Source organism: Fonsecaea nubica (assembly GCF_001646965.1).
Source record: "Fonsecaea nubica strain CBS 269.64 chromosome Unknown Scaff4, whole genome shotgun sequence".
NCBI classification, from domain to species: Eukaryota; Fungi; Ascomycota; class Eurotiomycetes; order Chaetothyriales; family Herpotrichiellaceae; genus Fonsecaea; species Fonsecaea nubica.
The window spans coordinates 442,712-455,365 of record NW_019173677.1 but is presented as its reverse complement, the minus strand read 5'-3'; the positions used below and the strand labels follow the sequence as shown (position 1 = coordinate 455,365).

At 52.1% G+C, this 12,654-nt stretch overlaps 3 protein-coding genes across 3 annotated transcripts; 2 read left to right on the top strand and 1 right to left on the bottom strand.

Annotated features, from left to right (window-relative positions):
- Positions 1-3,499: 3,499 nt before the first annotated feature.
- AYO20_01097 (hypothetical protein) lies at positions 3,500-4,918 on the top strand (the record flags this gene model as incomplete). Its single annotated transcript, XM_022639404.1, has 4 exons — positions 3,500-3,602; positions 3,662-3,749; positions 3,801-3,899; positions 3,949-4,918. The coding sequence occupies 4 exons, from the start codon at positions 3,500-3,502 to the stop codon at positions 4,916-4,918; spliced, it is 1,260 nt and encodes a 419-aa protein (XP_022504712.1).
- A 2,000-nt stretch (positions 4,919-6,918) lies between these two features.
- Positions 6,919-8,757, top strand: AYO20_01096 (hypothetical protein; the record flags this gene model as incomplete). Its single annotated transcript, XM_022639403.1, has 4 exons — positions 6,919-7,030; positions 7,208-7,249; positions 7,332-8,397; positions 8,451-8,757. 4 exons carry the CDS (start codon positions 6,919-6,921, stop codon positions 8,755-8,757), a joined length of 1,527 nt encoding a protein of 508 aa, XP_022504711.1.
- Positions 8,758-10,631: 1,874 nt separating this feature from the next.
- AYO20_01095 (hypothetical protein) lies at positions 10,632-12,383 on the bottom strand (the record flags this gene model as incomplete). The annotated part of the gene is made up of 1 exon (XM_022639402.1): positions 10,632-12,383. One exon carries the CDS (start codon positions 12,381-12,383, stop codon positions 10,632-10,634), a length of 1,752 nt encoding a protein of 583 aa, XP_022504710.1.
- Between the last annotated feature and the right edge of the window lie 271 nt (positions 12,384-12,654).

Here is a 12,654-nt window from a genome sequence, read left to right as displayed (position 1 = left end):
CACATCCGATTCAGAATCAATGTCGCTCATCAGGGCCCGATATCTCGTGATGGGCAGGGTGGGCGATGGTTGCGCGTTGACGCAAGAACATGGATGGTGTCGATGGGGGCAGGAGAGGTGAATGAGACGCGTCACAGGGGGATGCGAAGGTCAATATCGGGTCGTCATGGGTAAAGTGATACGAGCCAAGTGAAGGGGCAACAAGCAAGCTTAGAAGACATCGGATAGGGCTACTTACCTGACTGGCAATGTTTGAGCGGAATCGTCACAGGCGTAAAGGTATGCGAACCGATCGGAAAGTCGAGATTGGGACGATTTTCCTGAGGGCTGGAGGACGGCCGAAAAGGGTTTAGCCCCGGCGGCGTGTGACAACTGAGAAACTGGGAACTGCTGAGAGAAGAAGGTTAGCCACGCTTTGGAGGGCAGGCCAGAGTGACTGGCAATGAGGATCATGGAGAGGGTCCCACTCAGGTCTATTGGGCCGTGCGACACGATCTCAGGTGCATGTTTGATGGAAGGTAACAGGCGCTAGTGATGGATCTGTGGGCGGATGGCTTTGGGGAAAGGGAAGGAAGGCGAGAGGATGGATGATGTGGTGGGCGAGCCATGTGCTGGTGTTCAATTCCGGCTGCTGCGAACCGGCCGGCAGAGGGAAGAACAAGACAAGCCCACTATGTTTTTTGCGAAGTGCAAGGGGGAATCGGCAGAGGGGCAGGCAAAAAAGGTTTCATGGGGCATCATAAGAAAAGGGACGAGAGGCTTACCGTGTGGATGTGATTAGATGGATGGGTAGCGATTTGGATTTCCTTTCCCAAGGGTTGATGATACGTGGTGGTTTCGTACACTGCAGGGAACAGAAAAGAGAACAATCACCACGAGACAAGGCGGGGTGGGAGACGATCCGCCAAAGGGATGACAAGCGATGGCCAGAGAGACTGAGCTGACAACTGGGTTGAAAGGGAATGGTAATTGATGAAACACAAAACACCAAATGCCTGGAACCGGGGGATAAACTGGTCAACAGGACAGGCACCGTAAAGGTTGGAATCGGGGGCAGGTCGAAAAAAAATGGGAGCCTAAAGAAAGCGCTTGGGAAGGGGGACAGGACACAACCCAGAATGGCGAGAGGCAGACCAGAGGCAACTTAGAGGCGACAAAGTGACAAGAGTTGACAAGAGCACCAGCTGGAGAGAGCTGAGACTTTGGCGCAGGCAGGGAGCGTGGTGGGCAAAAAGTGGGCAGTCCGGTGCCACTCGGCTTTTCTTGGGGCAACGCGCAAAGGCCGGGCGAGGGGGCCTGGCCGCTAACTGGCCATCCGTGAATCCTCATTGGCCTTGGGGTGAATGCAGGGTTTTCCGGTGTGCGAAAAGAATAGCAACCAGCCATCCCAGTTTTTGCTCCTCTCTTGCCCGCTTCTGTCACGCTGCGCTCGCTCACTGTGCCCCCATTTGCCGACGACTGCAGAAACTTGGGAATTCAGATGCCGCCCTATTGTCGTTTCAAGAAGGATACTCTGCGGGTGAGTTTTGGGTGTCCCTTGAAGACATCAGTCTGACCATCGCAGGGTGTCTTTTTTCTCCCACAACTCATCTCTCCCCCCTGGGTGTTGCGGACTTGGACAAAACACGGGTTTTCGAAATGCAGCAGAAACCAAATTGGGGCCGCACCAAGCTCGTTTTCGGCTTAGGCCATGCTCCAAGTGCCTTGGTGTGCGATCACGAACCTAATCATCCCCCATCACGCTGAGCAAAGACGGCTCCGCTTCCCATGACAGCCACATTTGGAGCGACGAAGTGCCATGTGCTCTCCCACTGGGATGTGTATGTATGTCTCTCTGTGTTCACAAGTGTGTACTCAGTAAGCACATACAAAGCGTTTCATAAAAGCTTTGTGTGTAGGGGGATTGACAAGAGAAAATGGCGGTGACAAACAAGAGGCCGGATATCGAACTCGAGTCGGCGGTCAGTCATTTATATGCCCTTTTCCCGTCAACAAGGTCATTCTTAAGCAGAAAACGCTCTTCAGACTGTGCTGGCTGGAGGATGTCTAGGCTGTTCTTGTCATCCCGTGTGATGATAGATCAAAGCGGAGAGAGCGTAGAGCCCATCTGGAGGGTTGTAGAGAAAATGTCGTCGTGGACATGGTCCAGTAGAACAACGAAAGGGGGGCATCTTCAGGGTCAGATTTGGGAGAAGAGGAAATCTGGTTATGGGAAGAGAAGAAGAAAAGAAAAATATCGAACAGGTAGCAGAATTCCACGGCTTACATAGTCGGATAGTGCCTCATTTCTGCTCAACCAGCTCAACCAGCTCATTGCTCATGCGCAAGCGGCCAGATATCGTCTGATTGGCAGATCCGCAAGTCTAGGTTCCTCGTTGCGGACAGGCTGAGTCCTTGTCGACACAAACCTTCGAATCGTGTCACACGCCAAACACTGTCTCAAGCGAACCTGGCGGGTTCTTTCATATTGCCAGAACCAATGCAATCCAGCTCACTCACCCCGGTCCTGGATAGTTAGGCACATATCGTGCATGGTGCTGCGTGGCCCTCTATCTATTAGCTGCACGGGTCGCTCCTCCTTTCGGCTATGGACCGATGTGCTGCCAAAACTCTCAGCACCGCATGATACACTGTTGTCGGAGTGCTACCAGGCCCAACGCATCGCGGAAATGGCTTCCAATTTCTCAAAAGTGTGGCATAATTCGAGTCCTCCAGACTCCTCGAATACTCTTGTCTAATTCAACCATGGAGATCCCTGGTCGGCGTGTCCCAAGGGCGCAGGGGAGCCGGGGGGGAAAGGAATTAGATCAACGGCGCGGGATCTTCCTTTTCGCAGCTATCCCTAAACCGACCGATCCAAAAAGCCGGGTCCGCATGCTTCCAGACAGAAACTGGCACCATCAAGTCACTTTACCAAGCTCTTTTCCATCCAGAGATAGTCAATTTCACCAGCATGTTGGACATGCAGATAGCAAAGGCTTATGCCCTCTAATTGTAGGGAGGGTTTGCCGAGTTCAGGCAAGAGGAAAGGAAGGCTGTCACCACTGTTGAGCCGTAAAGGGGCCGACAAAACTGGTAGACAATTGCCAGCGTGCCTACCATAGCTAGGCAGCCCGAAGGCTTACAGGATTACCGGTCCATCAGATAAGAGGACCTGCTGAGAGGCCAGCTGGTCGAAAAGTGCGGCTTGTGCAATGCTGCGTGGTCATTCGAGACGTCAAAGACCGAGGGCGGGCGAATCTGGCGACGGATATTCAGATTATCCGATCCTGAATGCATCCTAGTCCAATATAGGACTAGTTCAATATCTCAAGCGGCGCGTCCCTGTGGCCGCCTTCAAGTTAGAACTTCAACTTGGGGTTCGTTCTACCAAGCCTGCGACCAACCCTCCTATCTTCCATTTGCTTTGGATTCTTCGTCGAGACTCTCGTAGTTCTCAAGTGACTTCAGCTATTCCCTCTACCTCCGTCTAAATAGGCTCCTCGACCTAGGAATCACCATGGGCGACGTCCTTGTTGACAATCCCGCAAACACTGTGCCGCCTCACAAGAAACCACCCATTTCAGATTCCATCCCGGATATCGATTCTTTGGAAGGAGCTGGTACAGATGGGGGTGACGAATACTCCACATTGAAGAGGTTGCAAAGACATTTAGAGTAGGGATTCAGGCACTTGTCCGTGGTTACGCCACAGCTGACTATCCCAGATACATCAAGCTACAGGAAGAATATATCAAGGATGAACAGAGGTAGGCTAAATATCGTTGACAGGCCGATGCGCTTGCTAACTTTCTTCATAGATCGCTAAAGCGCGAGCTGGTACGAGCGCAAGAGGAGATCAAGCGTATACAGAGCGTCCCCCTAGTCATTGGCCAGTTCATGGAAGCTATCGATCAGAAGTAGGAGTGTATCTCTTTCACGCATGTTCGGCCCGCTAATAGAATATAGCACCGGAATTGTCCAATCTTCTACCGGCTCCAACTATGTCGTCCGCATCCTTTCGACCCTCGACCGCGAAAAGCTTAAGCCGTCCTCCTCCGTCGCCCTCCACCGTCATTCCAATTCTCTTGTTGACATCCTACCTCCGGAAGCCGATTCTTCGATTGCGATGCTTGGAGCTGACGAGAAACCTGATGTGACGTATGCGGATGTGGGTGGTCTCGATATGCAAAAGCAGGAAATCCGCGAAGCAGTGGAACTACCACTGACACACTTTGATCTCTACAAACAAATTGGCATTGACCCGCCACGAGGAGTGCTGCTCTACGGCCCTCCGGGGACTGGGAAGACTATGTTGGTCAAGGCTGTTGCCAACAGCACGACTGCCAGCTTCATTCGGGTTGTCGGCTCCGAATTCGTTCAGAAATACCTGGGTGAAGGGCCTCGCATGGTTCGAGATGTCTTCCGGATGGCGCGAGAGAATTCACCTGCTATCATTTTCATTGACGAGATCGATGCCATTGCTACCAAGCGTTTTGACGCCCAGACGGGAGCGGATCGAGAGGTTCAGCGCATTCTTCTGGAACTCCTCAATCAGATGGACGGCTTCGACCAGACAAGCAATGTCAAGGTCATCATGGCTACAAATCGAGCCGACACCCTAGACCCTGCCTTACTCCGACCAGGTCGTTTAGATCGGAAAATCGAGTTTCCATCCCTGCGAGATCGCCGAGAACGGCGGTTGATATTCAGTACAATTGCCAGCAAGATGTCATTGTCACCAGAGGTTGACCTGGATTCGTTAATTGTCAGGAACGATCCGCTGTCAGGAGCCATTATTGCGGCGATTATGCAAGAAGCCGGATTGAGGGCAGTTCGCAAGAATCGGTACAACATCATCCAAGCTGATTTGGAGGACGCATATTCTAGCCAGGTCAAGGGAGCACAGGAGGCAGACAAGTTTGATTTCTACAGATAAAATGGGACACATTGGGTCAGGGCGGTCATGTACTTTGGGCTTGGGACAACTCGATCCGGGACAAGGCTGGAGTGCATTGCATTGGTGTGTCTCGGTTCGACAAGCGCAAGCTAGATATCGCGGCATAAATTACATGCTCCAACAAAAGGGATCTATCCTAATAGGATCGTTGCTTAGCTCGAGCGACCCACGGTGATTGCGAACAGTCTATTACTAATACTCGGTACAAGTCCATGTGCATGCCCTGCAAGTACATTTTGTACATGTTTTCTTGTGAGAATATGTAACAACGCACGTGATATAATGCCGTTCAACGGCATTATATCACGTGATGAGTGAGGTTCTCTTGTACTACAGCGAAGTATCGCGTCTACCTACTGTCCAAGTACAAGTACTCGTAATACCTGATCGTAGGGAGAATATCAACACCACTCCTTGCTGTTGGAGTTGGATTCTTTATGCTGGTTCAGGGGTACAGACCAGTTGTCGAGGTGTTAGGAAGTAACATCCGGGAGAGGTGAATACAGAGAACCTTGGAAAAGCGGTATATCCTCGCTACTATGCAATTTAATCCCCTCCAAGCAGAAGATCCATGCAAATGGGGGAGCGTGGCGTGCTTGCAGATGCACTTCGATGCACCAAAACACGCTTTATGGTGGTGGTAAGGAAGAATATTGACAAGGGTGGCGTGGTGGGGTGGAATGAGTCCATACCCAACATAGACTAACCCAATGTACGTGCTGGGGCAATTTTCATCGACGATTGCGTCAGGATTGCGAGTCAAAAAGAAAAAGTGAACCGACACCCACAAGTCGCCAAGTAACAGGACAACCACAATAGGCTGGGGGTGGTCCTCGAAGTGGTCCTCCCCTGCCCCCCATTATTGTCTATTCTTTGCCTTTCCAACTATGAGTTATTCTCACCACCCCCGAGAGCCTAATGACCCAGAGAATCCTTCTTACAGGGGGTAATTTGGGGGGGAATGTACTCGTAGACGGTTTTGTCCCAGTCGGTGAACTCCCTCTGAAAGCTTCTTCTTTACCGTCTGTTCTTCTACTTGTAGGTACTCGGTACAAAGTCAACTTGGCCTCTAGTGTCTACATCTGCGTGCTGAGGTCATTGACATCTCTTTTTCACCCTCTTTCCAAACTTTCCCATCATCCTCTCCGATTCTCCTCTCTTGTGTTCCAGTTTGAGCCTCTTGAAACAAAAACCCACCACCCAAACTCGGTTATCAATCAAAAAGCGTCACAACAATACTTTTCGATACTTTTTCTCGGGGCCATTGTAACCTCCCTAGGGCTCCCTGTATTCGCTCGATTTGTCGATCACGGGACTTTGATCCTCTTGTGTTGGGTCTTTTATCGGTTGTATCACCAAGGCCGCAACAACACGTCATCACTCTCCTCTCCTCCTCTTCCTCTTCTGAAACCCGCCTTCGACCCCCGATTCTGGCTGCGCCCTCGATCGCCCCTTCGTGTCGCCAATCTCACAAACCAAAATCGTCTGATATCCCAGATTTCGACTGGGTGTCAATCCGTGGAGAAGGGACTCGCTTGTAAAAGAAGGCATTGGGAGGTGTATGACTCGTCCCGTAAGTCGATGGGTGACAATTTCCCAGTCTTTGTGCAGGTCCGGAGGCAATTCCCGCCCGGCTGCGATCGAGTACTGGGGACTGGGCGGGTCGATATGAGTGGCGAGCAAAAGCGAAGCTCTGAATTCTGATGGGCTCCCTGGCTGGCGATCGCCATCCACTGCCGACTTCCCTGCTGACACGTCTCTGATTCGCAGGCTCCCTGGTTAAACCCACCCTTACGCAGGCCGCTCGGACAAAGCCAACCCTGCTCCCTCAGGCTCGCCCCCCCAAGCCTGCACTCCCTCGTCTGCCCTACCTCTAAAATATATGAGGCGCCAACGCCTTCCCAGCTCTATCGACGTCACTTCTGCAACGGCTGACGTTGTTTCCTCATCTACGTATTGCTTCATCCCATCCCGACAATATGGCGAGTGCCGCAGTCGCAACTCAACCGTCACAACAACACCTTGGGGCTGGCCCAACTTCTCGTACGTCGTCGCCTATGGACAATAAGAAAGCCACAGCGAAACAAGAAGGTTAGTCCATCTCGCCGCCCCCTATTTGTAAAAATTTCTTTCATCCTCGCCCGCCCACACCCTCATCGCCGCGACATGATCATCATCAACCGCATGATGACGATTGTTTCATGCATCAATACAGCGCCGCCAGCCGCATTCTAGGGATTAATGCTGACCACTGTGACGCATGAATAGCATCCAAGGCATCCCCGTCGCAGGCTAAATCCTCGCTTCCAGGTACGCGTCGGCACGCGCCCATTGATTTGCGAAAAAAATGTCAAGGAAAAAGAAAAAACCCATTGCTAATGCGCCAATGTAGAACCACAATCCACCTCGCTGGCCGAAGAACAAAAGCCCGTCGTTCAAGCATCAGAACCCCTTGCGCCGCCGCCGCGACCCGCGCCCACCACTCAAGCAGAGACGCCCGACTACTTCTCGGCCCTTCACAACAACGGGAGCAGCATCGTTCAAGAATTCAATCCTTTCGAACAATCATTTGGAGCACCCTCGACAGAGACGCCCGGCAAGAATCTGCTGCCTCCAGTCGCGGCCCTCACCTCTCCTGCCATCCCTGGCACCAGTTCAACCGGAGGATACAACTGGCAAAGCTCTCTTCGGTCGGGGCCGCTGAGCCCTGCAATGTTGGCTGGACCACAGCAAGGTGACTACTTTGACAGTATCGGTCGTGGCTTCCCAACGCCAAACGAGTCATCCCTTCGGACTGGCCTGACTCCGGGCGGTGGCGGGTCTATGTTCCCGGTCCCCAGCCCAAACTCACAAGCGCTCTTTAACTCTTTGCAAAGTGGCGGGGCCACTCCTGGTACCCTTGACTTTCATCGCACAGCCATCAACGCTGCTGCACGGAACAAGAACAACCAGTTTGCCAACACTTCCAACCCACAAGATACAGCCACCAGCACTATGGACTCTGTGCACGACGCCACCGATGCTGCCAATGGCCTGTTTATGCTCGCGAAAGGAGGCCAAGCTAATAATCAATTCGCGGTACCAAACCCGACATCCGTTCCAACTGCCCCAGACCAGAAACGGAACAGCAGTGACACGGGTGAGAGCGTTGAGAGCCCCCAGGAATCTAAGCCTACCACCCGTGGTGGCCGCGGTAAGAAGGCCGTGAAAGCAGAAGCGGCCGGCAATCGAAGGAAATCTGAAGCAAGTGCTAAGGGAAGCAATAAACGTGCCAAGGGCAATTCTGGGGCCGCCAACGTCGATCCTGCCCTTGACCCTCACGAGGAGGAAGACGACGAAGATGATGACAACAGTGATGATGGTGAAGAACACGGCAAAGCCACGACAACGACCAGTAACGGTAGCAGCAAAAAGATGACCGATGAAGAGAAGCGGAGGAATTTCCTTGAGCGCAATCGGTAAGTTCCATCAAAATCCTCGCTTCTTGTCTCACGCACTAAACCTGTGGTAGTGTTGCTGCCCTCAAATGTCGCCAGAGAAAGAAACAATGGCTGGCTAATCTCCAAGCCAAGGTGGAAATGTACTCTGCCGAAAATGACAGCCTCAACACCCAAGTTGCTCAGCTCCATGACGAAATTCGAAATCTACGTACCCTTCTGATGGGCCATAAAGATTGTCCCGTCGGGCACGCCCAGGGTATTGGGCAATTTTTGAGTGGTATGCAAGACCCTAACGCATTCGGCAACCAACATGTCAACCCCTACGGGATGGGCTTGCCAAATGGCGCACCTCTACAACCTGGCATGCAGCGAACGTGACCCCGGCACACGTAGCAGTGCATTGCCAGGCGCGGAGGAACAAGTTACATTATTTTGCAAGACTAATATTACTCGTCATGAACATTCGACCATATTTATGCTTGCAGGGGCTTAACAGTGTGAGTACAGAGGCGTCGTTCACTTTCTGGGCGTAGGGAAGGTCTGGCCATCATGCAACAGGCTAGGGTTTCGATGATTTTGTCGCATCTTGCTCACGATGCGCTGTTGACTTTTCTTACTTTGTACATAAAATCGCCGGAGAATTGGGGCGGGAAGGGGTTTCTGTACAGCACCAGGCAAAAGAATAGCAACGGCGGTCTGAAAATTCTTGGTGCGGCCCATGGAGAGCAGTTTCTTTTTACCCTTTTGTCTCTTTGCTGATGCGTTATGCGAGAACATACACACACGCGCACATGTGGCTATGTGGGAGGGGGCAGATGGATATGATGAAACTCCATGGCACAACGAAATGGGGAGGGGAAGGGTTCAAGCGTTGTCAAGCGGTTCCTCTGCCGGTGTCCTTTTCTCTCCTACCAGAGAGGGAGGGAGGAACAACACGCGCAAGGGAACAAAGAGCTGACTTACTGGACTACCTGGATTCTGGTGCAGAACGCGTACCTAGATACGGATAACATTGTAGGCTAGTTTGTTGAAAAAGGAAATGCTGAATTGATCAAGCGTCACTTTGATTGTTCATATTTTTTTTATCCCTAGGAGTAAGGAGTTATTGGTCTTGTATTGTGCAAGCCTCTAGGTATGACACCGCCAGAGACTCGAGGCTTGGGCTTGGGTTTACCTCTATCGAACGGAACAGTGTGCCACATGCAACTTTTGCTCGTCTTCTCATCATCTCATAATTTGGGAATGATGAAAAAGTCCGAGTGCGCAATCATACAATTGTCATCCGCAAGCACTGGTTGTGAGGGCGGGTTTCCACGTCATATCCCGGCGGGAGGCTTTGGAACATGGGGGTCGACAAAGGAGAAAGAGGGGAGGACGGAACTACAGTAGTTATACATGTATGGGTCAATCTGCTTGTTGCCACACACAAGGACATGGAACTGTGCACACTGCTGGAGAGACAGCGGCGGGAAAGAGCACGGTGTTGTAGCTAACCAAAACCACCCTGCCATCAATGATCGACTGGCATTCCACTGCCGTGAGAGAAATCAGGGTAGTCTCGAGCGACAAGTTGACGGATCAGATAACAGGGGAAGAAAGGGGAGGAGAAGGAGAAGACCAAGGCTAGACAGCAAGAACCAACCTTGCGCTTGTGGATTCCTCTTGGGTCGCCTTCAACCCTCAGGCTGGCAATCGAATGTGCATCGAATATAAGTTGACCAAACATTGTCACTGACTAGGGTTACGGGAATAATATTCCATTTCATACCTCGCGACTGGCGAGACGAAGCCCCACATATCAAGGCTTTGCTCTGTTCAAGATCATGTTTATACTCGGCGATTCCTACCCTGAGTACCTACGCTATCTAGCCCTGGGAGTTCGAATTAGATTAGTAGTAGGTACAAAGTTATGGGGTCGCTTTCCTGCAGCGTCTTGATCTGGCTGTTCTAGAAGAGAAATAAGCTTATTTTGAAGATTATGCTAATCAGCGCAAATGACTTCAAGTAGGAGTGCCGTTTCCCTGCTCATCACAACTAATTAGTGCCTTAAGCAGGTCCGAAAGATCCGTTCACATGAAACCAATCTTTTCAGTACCAATGGACTTTCTTCATCATAGATTTCTTGTATTTTTGGTGATCTCGCAAAGCCTCGCCACGCCAGCCGTCGCCTCGCAAGGCTTCGTTCGGCGAGGTTGTCAAATACAGTTAGGTTGAAGGATGACTGCTTCTATAGTTGGGCCGTTTTCGACGATCTAATTACCCGACATTTCCTCCCGTCCCGCGAGGGTGACCTCCTCGACCAACCTCTGGGCCGTCTCCCTCGTGGTGGAAATATTCACGACGGCTCGGAAAAACGCACCCTTCTTGACCTCGTGGCCCAACGCCGGCGCGTAGTCGACCATGAAGCCTCTCGAGACCAGAGAGCGAGTGATTCGGCTTGTTACCGCCGAGTTGCGCTTGCCGACATTTTCGGCCTCGTGGCTTTTGCTGCCGTCGACGACCCGGCTGTCGTTGCTCAGGTCGTGGACCATTTTGCCCCCTGGGGCAAAGTAGAAACACACCTGTAGACATGGTGGAGGGTTCGTGCTCACAAGTAGCAGGTCGGGACTCTGGTCCACAAGGTCGGCCAGGTAACAAGCAACCGAATAGGCATCCTCGATCTTGGACGAGTACCCCAGTGTCCCGTAGTATTGCCAGGAGAGGAAGAGCTTCAGACTGTCTCCCCGACGTCCGCACTGGAGGGTGAGGTCGGCGAGGTCGTTGGGCGGGGTCCAATCGTCGTCCAGCGACTGTGTTTGGTCGTGGCCGTTCAGTCCCGACTGCTCCGGCCCGCTGTGGTCCTCGTCGTGGAACAAGTATCCCGCCCGCAGAGTATTCGCCGCATGGGCATTCTTGAGATCTTTGAGCAGGAGAAAGCTGCACGTCACTGGGACGCCTAGCATTTTGTGCGGATTGATGGCGATGCTGTCGGCAAGCTCACATCCCTGTAACCGTGTCTGACGCAGGCGGTCGGAAAAGATAAAGCTTCCACCCCAGGCACCGTCGATGTGCATCCACAGCCCGTGTTTCCTGGCAATCCCCGCGACGTCGCTAAAGGGATCAAATGATCCCAGAACCGTTGTTCCGGCAGTGGCGTTGACGTAGAATGGGGTTTTCCCTTTCCCCTTCTCCCGCACGATCAGGGACTCAAAAGCCGCCGGGTCCATCTCTCCAGACACCGGGTCAACAGGAACAGAGATGACGCTTTCGGAACCAAATCCACATTGTTGGGCTGCCTTTTCAATGCTATAATGCCCGTGCTCAGAGGTGAACATCACCAACTCTCTTCCTCCGGCGTGGTTCCCGAACAGCTTCGTTTCCGGATACAGCGTGTTCCGCGCAATAACGATACTGGTCATGTTGCTCGCGCTTCCGCCCTGAACGTTGATCCCTCCGGCTCTTGGGCCCGTGAAGCCGAACATTGCCGCTAGAGCTTTCGTGGTATAAGTCTCGACGAGGGAAAGGACAGGAGAAACCTGGTACACATGCAAATTTGTGTTGAGGACGCTGAGAATCAATTCTGCCGCTATCCCAGGAGGCAAGGGGGCGGAGTAGAGTTTGTCAAGAAACCCAGGAGCAGAGGTATTGACGCTGTATTTCAATATCGAAGACAGAGAACTAACCAGTCCATGTTGGCCCGTACCCCGAGAAGGCAGGGACAGGGTACCGTCGGAGGTCAAGATGGAGAGCAAATCTGAAGGAGAATGTGACTCAACAAGAGGGGATATAGGTACAGCTCGGTGCAGTTGGTGGGCTTTGCGCTCAGAGTCGGCTTGTCGAACAAAGGGGATGAGCTGGTCCAGGACAGACGCCAGGAGGGTTTGCAACTCATCAGCTCGAGACGCAAAAGAGTCATTGGCGCTGTCATGGTTTATGCCATTGGACTTTTGTGAAATAGGGTCACTGGGCCGTGCATTGTTTGAGGTCAGGCCGTTGACGCTGCTTTTTAACGAATGGTCAGACATGCTCACCAACCTTGTATCAACATAAACGTTCCAGGGGTGAGCTTGGGTGCACAGACAGTCAAAGCCCAAAAAATCATATAGGGGATATGAACAGCCAACGAAGAAAGGAAATCTATGTTGTCTAGTCCCAATAACCGGTTTGCCGAGACGAAGCCTGCAGAAAAAAACTGCAATTGAGCCGCCAGGGGAAAATTCTGCTGAGCCTCGCTTGTGGTGTCTGACGGTGCGGTTTTCCGAATGACGCAATTCTGGTGGAGACGAGGCTGAGGGC